The sequence below is a fragment of the Temnothorax americanus genome, unplaced genomic scaffold, assembly GCF_048541705.1.
Source record: "Temnothorax americanus isolate GAGA-0224 unplaced genomic scaffold, ASM4854170v1 Scaffold57, whole genome shotgun sequence".
NCBI classification, from domain to species: Eukaryota; Metazoa; Arthropoda; class Insecta; order Hymenoptera; family Formicidae; genus Temnothorax; species Temnothorax americanus.
In genome coordinates this window covers 805888-824240 of record NW_027509721.1, presented here as the reverse complement: position 1 = coordinate 824240, position 18353 = coordinate 805888, and the positions used below count along the sequence as shown (strand labels likewise).

The window sequence follows — 18353 nt, the reverse complement described above, 5'->3', positions numbered from 1 at the left end:
CCCCAAGAAAAGTAAATGGAAGCAATGCAGAATCACTTAGAATTATCTTTCAACTACTTAAAAGAGTAACATTAATATTTCCATTACTTGACAAATTTTTTTTAGATCTATATTTTTTTCTCATATGTAATATAGATAAAATATCGAATTTAAACAGGCATTGCATATTTTTTGGTGTTTAATTTCTATGTAATGCAGCCTGTGCAATTTCTAAAATTACAAAATATTAATTTTTTTTATTACTATTCGTATTACATGGATACAGTATTGAATTACAGAAATAATTTTTTTATGTTTGTTCAAATAAGATATGTTAAGTGTTACATAGAAAATATATTGACATAAATTGATTTTTTAAAATTATTTTTTAACTTGAGACTGCAAAAGATCTGGAAAAATAAGCATTATACATAAGTATACATAAGTGTGATTACAAATGTGATATTACGACTATTATATGATATAGTGATATAAGTATGTGATTACAAATGTGATATTACATTATGATATATACTACGTTTACGCGAGCGTTACTTCTGTAGTAACTTACGATATATCACTCGTTTACGCGGAGTAAATTATCGTAAGTTACTACAAAATCCTGTTTACGTGAAGGAATTATCGCGCGTAAGTTACTATACAGAAGTAACGCTCGCGTAAACGTAGTAATAGTAATATATGTATAATTAAAAATGTGGAATGTAATTATATATAAGTATGTATTAAAAACTCCAAGAATTTTAGTTTTATTTTTATCTCTTATTTTTTACTATGCTAGGCATACACACTAATTAATAAATACAACACAATACATGTAATAAACTGAATAAAAAATTTTCATACTAATATATAGGTAATTTTAAAATTTGTTTAGCACTGGTCAAACTGCCATGGCACAGCACCTTCACTGTTAAAATAATGACAAAATTCATTACGTATTTTGATAGCTGTACGTGAACTATTATTTGTACTGCATCTATAGTGATATCTACTAATGCACTGTAGTTAGACAAATCTTGCCTCCAACTACCAGGAATAAATCCTTCAGGTCCATCACGATCTACCATTGTTTCAAGTACATATTCAGAATCTTCATAGTTTATTCGAAGCCAATTATGTAAACACACAAGAGCTTGAATGAGTGTTGCAGTTTTATCTATAATATTTTGCAATCAATATATGTCTTCTCAAAATCCTCCATTGGCTACTGAGTATACCAAATGTATTTTCAATTATTCGCCTTGCTCTACTTAAACGATAATTATAGATAATTCTGTCTTCATTAAGACTTTTCCCTGGATAAGGTCGCATTAAATATTCTGATAAAGGAAAGGCTTCATCTCCTATTAATACGTAAGGCATATCAACTTCTTCAAATGACAAAGGTTCCCATTCTGGCAAATTCATCTCTTTATTTATGAATTTTTGTCCTATTAAGGAATCTCTGAAGATTCCACCATCACTTCGTCGTCCATATGCACCAAATATCAACAAAAGTAAATCTATATTTAGCATCACAAATAGCTAATAGCACAATACTGTGACAATTTTTATAATTATAATAAAAGGAACCAGCATTAGCAGGACACTAAAATAAATAATTGAAAATGTTTTTTCATTATTACACAACAAATTAAAAAAATACATATATAATAAAATTCTTCATGTACCTGAATTACTATATGTTTCCCGTCAATTGCTCCTATGCAATGATTAAAATTCCACAGATCCTCGAATTCTTTTGCAATACGTAACCATCCATTTTTGTCAATATTTGATGGTAAAACTTCTGGTTGAAGACAATTCCATATTGCTTGACATGTTTCTGATATAATATTACTCACAGTAGTCAATCCAATTAAATATTGATAATGTAAAGAAGTCATCGAATCACCAGAAGCTAAATCTCTAAAATATATAGATTAATTTAAGGGTATTTATTTAGAATAGCTACTGCACCTCAAATATAGATGAAATTAGGCTTAATCGATTCGTTTTTGCATAAAACGAAAGAATCTGGCAGAAAAATGCGGCGGTCTGCCCTGCGAAGCGAGATATTTAGCGTTAAAGTTGACGACTCTCAGGTTATGAAACCTGTCATACCGACGCGATGTAGCGACTGTGGTAGCGACAGAAACATGCCCCGCGGCCACATGCGCATGCTCCGTGGCCACATGTGTAGCGACATACCTTAACGCGCTCAACTTCAGATCGTTATTTACAACCTCCAAATCAACTTATTATTTACAATGTCGTATTCAGTCGAGCAAATAAATAGTAATCCATGGCTCGTGGTCTTGTTTAAAATTTCGCGAGCTACATTCCGTCGGTATGACAGATTTCATAACATGTCAAGTCGTCAAGTATGTACTTTTCGTATACCAACTATTCTCTGCTTTACAAATTATTTCTGCTACAGATATTATGCGTCGAAGTTAACGAAACAGAAATAATTTGTTAAAGCAGAGAATAGTTGGTATATGAAAAGTACATATTTATATACCAACTATTCATTGTACATATAAATATGTACTTTTCATACCCCAACTATTCTCTGCTTTAACAAATTATTTAACAAGTAGTTTGTTAAAGCAGAGAATAGTTGGTATATGAAAAGTACATATTTATATACCAACTATTCATTGTAAATATAAATATGTACTTTCCATATACCAACTATTCTCTGCTTTAACAAATTATTTAACAAATAATTTGTTAAAGCAGAGAATAGTTCGTATATAAAAAGTACATATTTATATTTATGTATTATAAGTATGCATACGTTTCAAATTCGCGCACTTTTGCATGCGCGTGCGGACACGGAGCATGCGCATGTGGCCACAGAGCTGACAGAGCATGCGCATGTGGCCGCGTGGCATGTTCATGTCGCTACCACAGTCGCTACATCTCGTCGGTATGACAGGTTTCATAACCTGAAGGTGAAATTTCATGGGCAGTGAAAAGCAGCAGCAGATTGTACTGATTGGCTGCAAAATAGAGAAGTTCTCGAGTTTCTAGAACTTCTCTAATTTGTAGCCAATCAGTACGATCTGCTGCTGCTTTTCACTGCCCATGAAATTTCACCTTGAGAGTCGTCAACTTTAACGTTAAATATCTCGCTTCGTTGGGCAGACCGCCGCATTTTTCTGCCAGATTCTTTCGTTTTATGCAAAAACGAATCGATTAAGCCTAATTTCATCGATATTTGAGGTGCAGTAGCTATTCTAAATAAATACCCTTATATGCGCAAACGTTCATTTTCCAATACAATAATTACAAATGTATTAATTTTTAGTTATTTGTAAGATTATTGAGTTATCTAATCTAACTGGTAATATCCTATTTTGATACACTCATATACACGGCTTGACGCTTGAAGTTGGAAAAATCGAACTTCTTGTTGTTGACGTTGGCGTCAACCGACCATAGTGGCTGCGTTCGGAAACGTCACCCGGGTACACACGGGTATACTCCCTTCTCCTTTTAACTCGCTAAGATAGAAAGAGAAGGGAGTATACTTGTGTGCACTCGGGTGACGTTTCCGAACGCAGGCAGTGTGGTCACGTCAATTTTGATCACGTGACCTATTTTGACGCTGAAAATGAGCGTCGAGCGTCAGCATGAAAAGGCACCTTTAACCCCATGACTCCTTGATCTTATAACCCTCAAAACCCCATAACCCCATAACCATATAGTCTCATAAGCTTCTAAACCCCTGTAATCGAAACCATCGCACTTTGATTTGTGACGTGACATTTGTTGCGTCCTCCGCCCAGACGGTAGCTCGGCCGAGGGGAAGGTCAGGGATGGCGCCTCGACTCGAGTCGAGGAAGGGCCACTCGCGTTAACTAACCCTTTTAAGCGAAATTCCGTAGGGATGACAGGTGGTGCCGGAGCATGGGATTACGACCTAATGTACCGACGTTAGTCGCGACGAGGGAAGAACGGGCGCTCGGAGGACGTACGGCGGAGGGGTCGGACTGACGGGCGGGCTACCGGGGCCTGCCGCTGGAGAAGCGCCAGGAATGTCTCGCACAGCGTAACACGGCGTCGCCGCAGCATAAACACGGGTGCACCACCGCGACTGCAGCGCGGGTGGGCAACCCGCACACTTCCCCCGACGGCGCCCCGAGGGCCGAGCGGCGCCGCCACGGCCTGGCCAGCCGGGCGGGAAACCGCGAGGGGCCCGCGCGCAACCAGCAGTCAAATTAAACGGGCCGCGGGAAAATGGCGGAAAATCGTCTGCAACGTCGCGAACAGGGCGACGCACACGACCAATGGGCGGGGCGGAAGAACCGCGAGCTTGAGGGCGCAAGTGCGGGGGCCCGGCGTAGTCCCGCCTAGAGTCCCTTTATAAGAGTCTGGACAGACTGGTCCTTATTTTCATTGGACGTGCAACACCATGGCGGAACCAATCACGAGCGATAAATGGAGGCCCTCTCAGGGCGCGTATTATGGAACTTTCCGAAATGGATTCTGATCGGAATTGTTATTTCCTACATTTCTATTATGTTTTCAGGGAAAACAGCATAATTTCGATCAGAATCCATTCCGAAAAGTTCCATAATACATGCCAGTACACACTAAAGCGGGGAGTACACACTTCTGCATAACGCATAATGCGTAAGCATAAGAAAATTGATTGGTCTATTTTTTTATGCACATGTGTATGGACCAATCAATTTTCTTATACTTACGCATTATGCGTTATGCAGAAATGTGTGCTCCCCGCTTAACAATATCGTTACGTGCTTTGCTACAGTGTTATATGTATATCTGTGCAAAGCACGAAATTATGTTGTTAACATTTATACTGAATAGGTGTCTTATAATTAAAAATAAAGAATTACGAAATTAACAAAAAATGACATTAATGTCAAAATATTTTTATTAAAAGTTTGAAAAAGAAAATATTTAAATATATTTTTACATTTTATATGTATAATACAGTGAATATATCTTATAATATACTTTATAATATATAAATATCTCTACTATACCTTATACAATATACTAATCTAACTACTTAATTATTGAATGCATACTCATAGTTTTACTATTGTAAGCATTTAAAATTCCTTTTTTGCATTCAATTTTAACTCTATATAAAATAAAACGTTTCATTATTTTTTCGAAAATATTGTGGCAATTTAACAATGTATCACATTGAATGTGTTTCAGTTTAACTATATAAAATTTAACGAAATCAACTTTTGCGTATTTCAAATGAGGTAAATAACGTCGTATTTCAATTTCCATATGATAAAAAAATCTAAAAGTTTCATCATTCACGAAAAACAATGTATTTGGTTTATAACATCTAAGGCGAAGTAATGCAGAATATTGTGAACTACCATTATATGTTGTGGATCCAGCAGAATTTATACATTGTTTACAAACTTTAGTTAATTTCGAAACTCTAGTTAAAATGTATCCACATATGCCATACAATGAATTTAATTCTTTTTTTGATATACCTATAACTTTATTTTCTATTCCAGGAGGAAGGACAGGAGAAATTTCTTCAAATTGATTATAATTAGTTTTAGCTGGCCGTCTTAAAAAATCAGCAATGAAAGAACCTTCATCTTGGTCATAATTTGTATTTTGTAACGTTTGTAAGTACTGAGAAACCATCAGAACTTTTAAACTGTGTTTAAACTGTAAAGCGTTCGGAATTGGAAATTTTTTTCTAATATTTGAGAAAAGATTTTCCACGCAGTCTTGAGAAAATCGACCAGCAAGAACGTACGAATATCCTCGTTTATTAATTAAATAATTAGTAAGTTCAATTACAGATTTTGTAGTTATTAAAATGCCTCTTTGGACTGGTTTAAATCGCTGATCTGAACCAATTTTTACATCACGGAATAACTCAATTACCGAATTTAGGAACTGTATGCTTTCATTAAATTTATTTTGTGTTCTTTCATTGTTTTCTTTTTTACCTAAAGCCATCATAGGACTTCGTGCAGTTATTAATCCAAACCATTTAGACATTATTTCAGTAAATTTTGCTGTTGTTTCATATTTTTTATTACCATTTTCATGGTCCATATAATTAAATGCACCACTCACATATCTATTTAACATATTCACTGCGTGACCAACTTTCATTTTATTAAACGTTGTCGTTTTAATAACATTTTCATTTAACTTTGGTGCAAGTTTTAAATGATAATCTTTTTGTTCGGCTACTAATTCTTTAAAATGTTCAAATTGTACAATATCAGAAGATAACTTTAAAGTTTTTACAAATTTTTCAGGCAATAATATAACTTTATTATTAATCAGACAGACTCGGAGATTCTTAAATAGATGTGGAGCGTCAGCAAAGAAAAATAATCTACGTGATTCATCAACTGGATGAGATATTGAATTTACAATTTCACCATACCTACTAGCAGATACGTTTCCAAAAGCTCTCCACATTGCTTGGTTTACTCCACCCATATCGGATGTAATACTGTGCACATAAAGACCAATTAATTCTGCTTTTCTAATAATTTCTTCAATGATAGGTTTCAGTTTAACACCATCAAATCCGTTTGGAGTAAAATAATACCCTACGACTTGTTTCCATCTAGTAAAAATGCCAGCAAGCATTATGACCAAACCATGCGTTGCTTCTGTTTTTTTTCCTATACAATTTAAATGTGAAAATAATACAAAGAATGAAATAATGCAAAGAATGAAATGTGAAATATGAAAGTATACATATTTATAGGTAGGTGTTTCATGCGCCATAAAATGTAAGAAAATTGAAAAATATATAATATAGGAAAAATGTTAACAAATGAATAAAACTTGTTACAGAAAAGAAGCATGCAAATTACCAAAAGTGTTAGGAATAGTAGTATCACCAAAACGTGAATTTGTTGATAAATCAACTTGATTCCCACTCATAATACTCATTTCGTCCAATGCAAGCATGCAATCTCTTTGTCTGTCATCTTCAAATTGTTCAACTTTTTCTTTTAGAGCCTCAAATATATCATCACAAATTCCAGGTTCAAATGTAATCGTTTCTAATCTTCTACGAAGTGTTCTAGTAGATGGCAAAGGAATATTTTGTTTCATAAGTTCTTGGTAACCACTATTGGAACATGATACTTTTAACCGAAGTGCTTTTTTTATGGTTTCTTCAGACCATTTATGTACAGTTTTACAACTAGAATCACGTTGGAGCCATTTGATTTGGTCATCATTGAATACTTTGTGTAAAATTTCTGTAGATTTTAATAAACTTTTCTCAACACGTATTCTGTTGTTACTTCTCAGCCGTCTGATACGTCTTAATAAAAAGTTATTTGATCTTAGTACTTTTCGAACGGATACATCTGCAGCTTGAAGCTTAGCATTTGCCACTTTTAATTGTTTTTCCAGATTTTCAGCTTTTAGAACAGCAATTTTCAATGCTTCATCTAACGTTGATGTAGTTGTACAATCTGTTGGAGTTTCATAATCCGTGGAATTGGTTTTTTCACAAATATTATTAACTTCAGTACTCGGTAATTTACTAGTAAAAACTTCTATTGAATTCATTTGTTGATTTGGTTCCATATTTACTTCCACAATTTCGTCATGCGATGAACTATTGGTATTACAATCTGTTGATGATTGATCATTTAACGGTGGAGAAACTGAAGAAGCTGCAGGTTTTATCTGGCAAGGAGAATACAAAAATGTTGAAAAATGCACATTTTTAGTAAAATTATCATTATTTCCTTGTTTCTTATATATGTGTATATATATATATATATATATATATATATATATATATATATACACATATATGACATAAAAAATAATAAAAATAAAACTTACATTAACATTATGATTATAAAAAATAGTTGGCTCAGCATCATCTTTTAATTTTTGTTTACCATCTACACGAGGTTTTTCCCACATTGCATCAGAAAAATGTGACTATAAATAAAATCATTTAGATTAATATCATAGTTCCTTCATTAGTTATTTATTATAAAAATACATTTTCATACTTACATGACAAATAAGTCCATGCTCAGGAGGTTTCCAATTAGGCCACAGATTGTTGATATTTTTTATCCAATTTAATTTTTTTTTTACATCTTTTGGAAATCTTCTCATAGAATATCCTTTTTTATTGTTGTTAGTACATCCAGGTATACAACAACCAGCCATTATGCCAGAGAAAACCCTTTTAAAAGTGAAACACGTACATTTATCTATGTATGTATCGTATGTACATCTCGATATTTTCAAGTTTTAGTTATCTTATCTCTCTATTAAACTAAAATAAAAATATAAGCAAACTCACTTTCTATGTAGACTAATTTGGAGATGATATAAATCTTTATATACAACGTCGACGATACAACGATTCCAGGATATACGATTCACGTGTAGTCATCCATCGCCGCCATGGTTTTTCTTCCGTCTAGGGCGTCTAGACTAGAGTCTCTATATACGTGACGTTCACGCCATGTTGTTGCACTCCCAAAGTCTGTCCAGACTCTTATAAAGGGACTCTAGTCCCGCCGAACCGACCACTCCTCACTCACACCTCACACTCACACTGTCGATCGAGCCGTTGACGAGGAGCCACCCCGGGACGAGCGCCCCGACGCCGCCGAGCAGCAGCGAGCAGCGAGTAAGATCTCCACTCCGGTGCTACCAAGTAATTGTGGGCTCGATCTCGGTCGCGACCCGGCGCTAGTAGAAGCGTATATCGAATAAATTACCGGGTAAATCGGCCTGATTACGTGTCATATTTGGCTACCGGCTCTCGCCGTCGTGGGTGCCGGGAAGATTATCGCGGCGGTTTGTCGGGACCGCGGGCGCATGGCCGGCCGAGATCGTAGCCAGAAACCTTTCTGAAAGCCCTACTCGAAAGCTCGCGTACGATCGGCAGTCAATTCGCGGCTATCGCCGTGCGTGTTTTGTGAATCGTGGACGGAGGCGTGCCGCGGGCGGTACACTCCGGTGCATATTGTGTTTAGAGATGCGTATTCGGGTATATTGTTGCGTGTCGTGTACGGAAGTCCCGTGTGCGTGTCGGGAGGGACCGCGCCGGGCACCTTGTGGTACATCGCGAGCCTCGCGGATATTTTGCGTCGCGTGCGCGGGCAAATATCGTCGCGTCGGCTCGAGGAAGAATCTCGCGAGCGCGCCATTGCGTGGCGTTGCGTATATTGTGTCGTGCATGTGCGAATCGTTGATGTCGAGTCTGTGAGAATTGTCCTGTCGGGTGGATAAGAATCGTTCATGTCGTGCGTATGCGAATCGCCGTGCGTTCGGAATCGGGGGATTAAGACGGGGGCGGATTGGCGTTACCGCGTGGTCGCGCGTATCCAAATCGAGATTGCGGGGCTCGCTTGAGAGCTTCGTCCGCAAAGGGAGTCTCGCGGGCGTGAACATCACGCACTCCGCGCGTGTTAACGGCCGATCCGGTTGCCGCGCTGGTACCGGCCATTCGAGCGATATCCGGCCCTGGTTTCCCGATACGATTTGTTTGCTCATTATGTGAAATATATCTAATTACTGTTGCTTATCGTCGAGCTTTATTTTGTGTGTCGGTTGTGTCACGCTCCTTCTCCACCTCCTTTCGCGCGGACTTACGCCCTGAGCTCGCGACGAGGCCATTGAGGCTACGGTGAGCATTGCCGAGACGTGGTGCGCGTCTATAATCGCACCTGGCGCCTAATCGCAAGGTATCGTCCAAGACCTTAGATACAGGAATTACGGTAAGGAATCTGACCTCGGTATCCCCTTTTGAGCTATCGTCTGGCGGTAAGTCAATCCAATTGCAGCCGCGCTCCTTCGGCTAGCAAGACCGAGGGAAATCGGGTTGCAGATTATTTTTCTATACCTCCGTAATCTTGTAATCTTATAACCCCTTGACCCTAAAACACCAAAACCCCATAACCCCATTCTAGAGCTGATTGAAGTTTGGAACGTTCTTGGAGCGATTATTTAAAAATGATTTGGCCCATTTCTCCTTTGGCACAGAGGACCTTCTGAGTGCCGCACACGAAATACAAAATAGAGGAATACGATACACCCTGCGGCAGAATTTTTTAAGTGATCTTGGGGTAGTTTTTTGTATATAAGGGTGTCTTCCGCAGGGTGTATCGTATTCCTCTATTTTGTATTTCGTGTGCGGCACTCAGAAGGTCCTCTTTGCCAAAGGAGAAATGGGCCAAACCATTTTTAGCAAGGGTAGAATTTTTAAGTGATCTTGGGGTAGTTTTTTGTATACAATGTGTACGTCGACTATTAAAAAAAATTTACATAACAGAAATATTTGTTTCTTGCTTAATTATTTTTACTTGATATTTTTCTTGATTTTACCAAAAATCGAAAATTTTGTTATTTTAATCATTAATTCCAAATGAAAAGACAAACCATATTCAAATATGAAATCTTAAATAAGTACATTGTATGGAAATATCATGCGTTGGCTCAAATAAACCTTCAGCATTATTTAAAAAATTATTTATTTTTTGTAAAAATAATTTCTTTCTTTTATTTTATTACATATATTTTCTATTAGTAAAATAACAAATATATTATTAGAATAATTTATCCACTAGCATGTAATAAAACCTTAATATAAATTCTTTGTTTACATTTTCTTGTGCTAATTATAAATCATCTTTTTAAATCACTAACAGATGATTTTGTAAGGAAAAGACGTACACGTTGGCCAAGAGTGGATTTCATCTTTTTTTTCTATCCTTTACTTCCTTAATTTTAAGTTAATACTTTTTATATACACAAGAAATTGTAATTTAATTAATCAATAATTTTAACTTCTAAATTGTAAAATCATTAAGCGATATGATAGTGTATCGCATCTGATCGCATCTAGTGTAGAAAAGGCACGCGACAGTCAAGCCGCTAATATACGTATTTCGTCTGCGAGGCTGATGACGCGCCGGTTCAAGAGAGAAAGAGAAAGAGCATAGCATGTTTGCTCTCTCTAGCTGGCCGCGGCCGGCCGAGCGCTGAGCGCATATGTATGTACACGGGGCGCTTGGCTTGTGTGCGTCAGCGTCACGTGACGCGTTCCCATTCCCTCCACAGCCTATCCCCTCTACAGGCTATGTAGCAGAGACCTAAACCTGGGATCTGGGATCTCGCGCGTGGTAGCGGATGGTAGCGGAACGACCGCGAGATCTCGAGGACTCGTTTGTCCGTAAGCGTTATACTACGAGTATCCAGAGATTGTCTGCGCATTATTGAACGGCGTTGTTTCGAACATCTTCGACGAATATTTGTCAACGTAATATCGACGGTGTTATAATCAGGGTGAAAAGACCGTGTGGCCGTTCTGCGGCAACAGAACCTAACCTAACCTTGAAGCCGTGCACTAAGACGGTGCGCGGTCAACTCCTCAGTCAATCACGGGTAGTCATAACCCGCTTGACGCCCGAGGAGATTAGCCGAGCAGAGCGACGAGCGACGCCGCAGCCGCGGAGAGTAGCAGAAGGGAACCGGCGAAGCGCGCCGTCGCCGACAATGGGTCGCCAAGTTGCGAATTATTCTGTACCACTGGCGGGAGACGCGCGCCTATGGGGCTCTCCTGCCGAATTAGAGGCGATCAGATGCGCTGCCGAAGCCTTCGACAGCGCGTATCGGGTCGAGATGACCCGTGTCACGGTGACCGACACGATCACCATCACCGCCTTGCCGACGCAGCAGCCGTGGGAGCAGCCGAAGGAGGATGAACAGGATTTCGCCAGCCCGTCCAGTGGCGAGGGCGAAGCTTATGACGAGGGGGAGATCCCCACATAAAATTTTAGGATAAGAACACGTTCCGAGGACGGAATTGGGAAATCTTACCTTTTCTTTTTCTTTTGTAAATAGTTACCGTTTATGACATGATTCAGACCAACCGTCCAACGTAGTAGGATATAAGATACGTGACAGCGGTCGCTGGGCAGCGGCCCATTTAATAAAGGATAATTCCCTCTTTTTATGATGTACATAAGTATTTTGTTTTTTCCTTTTGCGGCACCAAGTGCCTGGCTCGACCAGGTGATTAGGTTCTTTGATTTTGACAGGTGCGTGGATCAGCAATTGCACCACAACAATGTAATGGTCGAGTCACACCCAATTTTCAACGCGAGAGCGTGGAATTCGGAGAACGCGCACGTCGGGCGAACGAGAGTCAAAATGCCGACTCCTAGTGTCCTCACGAGAGGATCATGCGAAAACGAGCGCGATCCGACCGCGCAAACGTGGGGTTTGCCGGACACCCGGCAAAACACACGAAGGGAGCGCCGAGGCGCCAAACGGCTCAAACTGCCGCCAGAGGAAGGCTTCACCAACCTCTGGAAACAATCGCGAGCACGATCCAATCGCGCGAACCCCAGGTTTGCCGGACACGTAACGAAAGCACGAACGCGGCGACGCAGCGCCAAAAGGTTTGAACTGCCGCCAGAGGAAGGCTTCACCGACCTCTGGAGACTATCGCGAACGCGATCCGCCCGCGCAAACACCTGGTTTGCCGGACAAGGGGCAATACGGCGAGCGAAGCGTCGTAGCGTCGCGGCATAAAATATGCATGTTCACGGGGACGAATAATCCCCAGAGACTGAACGCGAACGCGATCTGACCGTGCAAACACCCGGTTTGCCGGACAGACACGATATCTTGAACCGAGCGTCGGACCGAACTGAGATTCGATATGCTCACTCAGGGAAGGTCGATAAGACATATGAATCAAGCGCGAGCGGAATCTGACCGTGCAAACACCCAGTTTGCCGGACAGACACGATATTTTGAACCGAGCGTCGGACCGGCACGATATTAAATATGCGTAGTAAGGGAAGGTCGAGAAGACATCTGAGTCAATCGCGAGCGCGATCTGACCGCGCAAACACCCGGTTTGCCGGACAGATGATAAAGATTAGAATTGCGTCACGGGGGACACCTGGTACACCCGAAGATCGAAGCGCGATCAAAATCCGACCACCCTAACGGGGGGTTGTCCGGACAGTCCGGACAACTAGTAGTTATAGACGTCGGCTACAGGAAGTAGAGCCGGAATACGATCGGTAAGGGCCTAGAGAATGGGCAGAAAGGTCGCCGCCATTGGCGGGCGTTTCAAACACGACCTGGACGTCTTCTCCATGAAGTGGGCGCGGAATCGTGATCGGGGACATCCGAAAGACCTTGCGCACAGGTCGGCGCCGTCATAAGTTCAGAAATACAAAAGATGAATTGTTGCTACCCGGAAGTCGAAAGAGCGCGACGCATATAGTGTACTAGCGTTGGAAATTTCCATCGCGAACATCTGGCGCACACCTGGTGTGCCGAAGCGCGTAAACACCTATTGTTCAAGCGTAATCATGGAAATTTCCAGAGAGGAGAAAGCGGCCGATACCCTATGGAAGGGGAAAAGCTCGGTGGTAGGGAGCCCGAGAGAGCAACGTTTCTCGAGGCAGTCTCTCGTGGGCGCTCGAAGGTAGCACTCTCGCGCGTATTATACCGGCGTATCGTGGAAGAATATTCGCGAACGCGAAACGGAATACGATAATTAAGACTACCTCAGTGTCTAATAACAAACGGGAACGCCCGCCAACAGCGTTACGTGACGTCGATACAAAAGACGTACGGGTTTTCGCGTACCTGAATCGCGAAATCGCACTTTGCGAGACGTGCGACCGTCATCTTATGTGGCAATCGTTAATTGTGAACCACCAACATTGTGCAACTATGGTTAACAATAAAAGCAATCGTTATTTGCAAAAATTCAGACGAAAATATCATTATTTACCTGAAAACTTACCTGAACAAGCGGCTGTCCGGCCATCTTGGTGATTGCGTGGACCGACCTTCAAGGTCATCGCAGATTCTACTTCAGGGGAGGCCATTGATGAGGAAACCGTAGCGGAAACCTGAAAAAAGCTGATATTAGTTGTAGTTACGCGGACAGTTCTTGTACTTACCTGGTTGTCTCTCTCAGACGCGTTGATCCTGGACATCGGTGAGTAGCGGTGATCCATGACATCGGCGGTGGTGATGAAGCAGCTGTCGACGAAACCTGAAAATAAAAGAGAATTAATAGCGTTATACTTAGATTAATGTCGGGACTTAGCCGATCAAGCGGTTGTTTGGCCATCATGGTTCCACAGTTGAGGTAGATGAATGATTGATAGTGGAGGTGAATGGCAGAGCATCCCAGAGGAGGCAACCGTGGCGGGAATCTGAAAAGTCAACGGGTTAAGGAGATATCACCTGATCAAGCAGCTGTCCGGCTAACAGGTATCCCTGGCTGGCCGATTGAGGTCATACCTAGCGGTATCCAGAGCCCAGGCGATGCTTATCGAGCAGTTGTGGCGGGATTGAAAAAATAAAATTGTTTAAACAAATTGTTCACATTTTGGATGATTTTCATTACGAATACCTACCTTCTCGGTATATAAAGGTTAAACCGAGTGGCGACCGATGACTAATAGGACAAAATAGCGTACCCCGTGGCCCGATTATGCATCGTTCGGTCACAACCACAACCTAATCTAACTTAACCTGTAATGTAAGTCCAATCAAGTCGGGAGTTCGGTTCGAGCCGCCATAGTGATCGGACGTGTTTCCGCTCCTGTCCCGTGTAGAGCTTTGATCCTAACTTTGTTAGCTGTAGCTATTGAATAATTCTGCTTTTTGTAGTGCCTGAGTAGCCTCGCTTTCGTGGCCGTATTTGATGCTAATAGTTGCTGCGCTCCCCTCTCGGAGGGAGAGCTTCTCGTTTGATATTAAAAAAATTATAACGGATGGCGGACCATTTAGATCCCGTGACGAAGCAGGATAACCCGCGTGCTCTCAAAAACAATGCCACCAGAAAGTCGTGTAAAAAAATGAGACCTGGAGTCTCGGAACAACATTTTGAAGCGGTGGTAAAGCAATTGTTGGAAGAGGACTCGACAATGGATCTTGAAGAATGTACAACGATCCAATGCGGGATTACACTGCCTGAGGGACAAAGGGGCGAAGGTCAGACAAGTGACACGCCCCAACTAGACAAAGAAACTGAAAGCGACGATATGGAGATAGAGGAGAGTAATATAGTTAATAAGCCTGACGCCCGCGCACGCGAATTTTTGATAAAAAAAGCTGCCGTGGTAGATAATTCTGGGATAAGCGACGATTCTCTATCTGCACATAGTTGCGTTAGCAACAACGGGAGTGCCAACGACTCTCGCTCACGTGATCTGCCGGTGAACAGTGATATTGGAGAGGTCAAAGAGATATACACTGTTTGTAACGGTAACCTAAGAGAGTGTACACAGCAGCAAACTCGCACTGTGATCACTAAATACGACAGCAGCTTTCACGGCAAAGCAAAAATAACCATAAAATTACCCCCTGACCAAACTACTGCGAGGAAGGGGAAAAATCTAATCAAAATATGGATGTGTTTGACGAACAACCGAATCCGCCCAACCAACGTAGAAATGCTGAATCACTTCACAGCCGAAGCGGAATTTCCCGATTATTTAGAGGCCAATCTGGCCTTGGAGGCTATATAGGAAAAGTTCCAAACAAACTCAAAGCTTTCGTAGAACAGCGCTCCATGATCAGGAGAGGAGTTATTGCGGATTGGCCCTCAACCATTAAGGACTTATGGTCGGTAATACAGGACAAATCCGGTATCATTGGTATGGAACGGATGTACCGACGTAAATGGGACAACACGCTAAAGAAAACCATATTATCGGAAACAGATAATATAATTGTAACGTTCAAAGGCGTGGGTATCAGAGACTTAAAGATATTTACGAATAACATTGGTTTGAAGGTTAGAGCGTTTGTACCGCAGACTAGGCAGTGTTATAATTGCTACAGGTTCGGACATACAAAAATATCCTGCAAAAGTGAAGCGGTGTGTATTGTATGCGGAGATAAATCTCACGGCCAATGTGAGGAGTCTATTAACTGTCGCAATTGTGGTGGCCCACATAAATCTACATATAGAAAGTGCCCGGTTTTCGAAAAAAATGTACAAATCAATATTGAAACGGCTCGTAGAAGTATTTCTTTTTTTATTGCTAGACGTATTGTAGAGGGAGGCGATCGTCCACTGCCCCTTCGAAGGAGAGCTCGAAAGTTACAGACGCCTGGCCGAGTTTGCCACCTCCGAGGGTGGCTTCGTACGCTGGGGTCTCTCGTACTCGCGATAACACTAGATATAGCCAGCAACGCCCTACAGGGGTTTCTTAGCCCCGTCGTATGGATCCAATTAAGCGAGCGACGGGACTTACCCGCGGGAAACCCCGGGAGTCCTCGGACGGTTCTAATCAAGAATATTACAGGCAATTTGACTTGCGCTCAAAGGAAATTAACAAGAACAAACAAGGTATAATGTTCTCCTCGGCCAGGAATGGTGCCCCCTGGTCGAACTCTGAAAAGTCTCTGGCGACGGGGGGAGAGCTCGTCGTCGGGACACTCATCACAGGTACCACAAGATTTTAATAATGGAATAAAGGAAATGTGGCCGCTTCTGTTGCGGTTATCGAGTGATCCGAACTTCCGCGCATTGATGAACCGCATTGGCGATAGGGGTAAGCCCATACAAAATGAAATATTTAGTATAAGAGAGATAAACGAATCAGCTGATCGGTCGGATCTACTGGACAACGAGAGGGCTAGGCCTCTCCATTCGATATAACATTCAACCTTCTATTGTGGAACTGTCGTGGTTTTGGTACCAGTAAAAACGAATTAACCAAACGTGTTGCGGAGTATGACGTTGTGATTCTGACTGAAACTAGATGTAAGGAGAAACCATATAATTATCATGTCAGATTGCAGATCGGCCCTTTCGGTTATTTGCAACAACTTATTGACAGTTCATAAGAGCAAATATGCGGTCGAAACTAGACTGCTCATTTACTCACTGGAGAAGGAGCAGAGCATGAAGATTGTTTTGATATGGATCCCCTCCCATATTGGAATCGCCGGGAATGAAATGGCGGATGAATTAGCCAGGGAGGCGGCACAAGAGCTTCCAGACAGGAATATTGAGGTCCCAACCGGGGATCTGATGGCGGTTGCTAGAGAGGAAACCTGGCTCGGCACGCAAGCCTCCATTAGGCGGGACTCTACGTATAAGAGAATATTCTACTTCACGAAATTTTATGACGAGAAGGCTTGCAAGCCATGGTTTAAACAGACTAATGCCGAGAGATATTTTGGTACCCTCATTAACAGGATCAGAACGAACCACTACAATTTGGGCTCATTGCTATTTAGGAAGAATTAGGTGGACACCCCGCGATGTGAATGCGGGCACGAATGTGAGAACTTGAGGCACGTTCTAATACAGTGCCACAAGCATGATGATCTTAGGATCAAACTAGACGAAGATCTTAGAGCCGCGGGTTATCTCGATTGACATATACAGATTGATAAAAAAAATAAAAATTGGAATTTGCTTTATTTGATTTTTAAGTTCTTTAAGGGAACAGGCAAGATAATTTAGTTTGCATGTAGTATTTGCTCCAATATTTCCAATGGGAAAGGTTTACATTGTTTGTGCCGGATTGTCTGTAGACAAAAAGCACTTATACTCCCTCACCCAAGGGAAAAATCCAAAAACCCCCCTCCAATCAAGTCAATACACTTATATATCGCTTGCTTTCTCTCTCTTTTCTCTGGACTTTGCAATATTCCTTGATATCTCCTGTTTCCTGGGTCACCCAATCGAACCAATTTTTGATAAAATTTAGAACTTTGTTAATTTCGGGAAAATTAACTGGCGCCCAACATATCAATTAATTATACTTTGAGCTCCGACAGCTCTGACTCAAGCCGCGTCGGGTGAAAGGATTTGTCGAATAAAAATCCTGTCTCAATTGGCGCCCAACGTGGGGCAGTTGGGAAACAAAATCGCTAATTAGAATAATTATTTCGTATAATTTTATTGTGAACGGTGGGGCGTTGAGTCCGAGCGTGCCTGCCGGCATCCGCATTCCAGGCTCAAGGCCGGCCGTAAAGTCAAATATAAATAAACAGGAAATACCTCATACTTTCCTCGACGATCGCTTCTAATGTTTTCTTGTAGAACTTCTATAACTATGTATTGATTATTTATGTACTAAAGTGAAAGTGAGTTCTGGTCGACGGATGAGGATTTGTAAAATTATTTATTAATCATAATTTGAGAAATACCGAGGGGCTTAGGTCGTCTGGAACCGAGCTACCCGGTAATAATAGTAATATGTCAATACTATAATTTTGCCTGAACGATGTAAAGGTCCCGTTCACGACAGATTATAAACTGTAAAATTATTTACTGAACATATGTTAGTCCCGTCTGAACGATGTAAATGTCCCATTCATGACAGATATAGACTAGTTGCAGT

The 18353-nt window shown here is 41.0% G+C and overlaps 2 protein-coding genes across 4 annotated transcripts in view; both read right to left on the bottom strand.

The window, feature by feature from the left end:
• Positions 1 to 18353, bottom strand: part of LOC143904758 (putative aminoacyl tRNA synthase complex-interacting multifunctional protein 2) — a 108172-nt gene that overhangs the window by 47012 nt on the left and 42807 nt on the right. The gene's annotated exons all lie outside the window — the stretch shown is intronic.
• Positions 5190 to 8520, bottom strand: LOC143904730 (THAP domain-containing protein 11-like). Of its 3 annotated transcripts, XR_013259029.1 has the most exons (5): positions 8303 to 8520; positions 8008 to 8182; positions 7828 to 7929; positions 6837 to 7665; positions 5190 to 6641 (listed from the first exon to the last, which is right to left on the bottom strand). XR_013259029.1 is itself a non-coding variant. In XM_077419603.1 (4 exons), exons 2-4 carry the CDS (start codon positions 8164 to 8166, stop codon positions 6811 to 6813), a joined length of 1116 nt encoding a protein of 371 aa, XP_077275729.1. In that variant the 5' UTR covers positions 8167 to 8182; positions 8303 to 8520; the 3' UTR covers positions 5190 to 6810. The 3 variants fall into 3 exon arrangements, 2 of the variants coding, with proteins under 2 accessions (XP_077275729.1, XP_077275731.1); XM_077419603.1 differs by having other exon boundaries at positions 5190 to 7665; XM_077419605.1 differs by lacking the exon at positions 5190 to 6641 and having other exon boundaries at positions 6833 to 7665; positions 7887 to 7929.

Bases quoted from the DNA above. Each gene is read 5' to 3' on its own strand.
- LOC143904730 (XM_077419603.1), bottom strand. From the start codon at position 8,166: ATGGCTGGTTGTTGTATACCTGGATGTACTAACAACAATAAAAAAGGA. The intron at 7,930-8,007 runs GTAAGTATGAAA...TTTTATTTATAG, and splicing joins AGCATGGACTTATTTGTCAT to TCACATTTTTCTGATGCAAT. The intron at 7,666-7,827 runs GTAAGTTTTATT...TCTCCTTGCCAG, and splicing joins TTTATAATCATAATGTTAAT to ATAAAACCTGCAGCTTCTTC.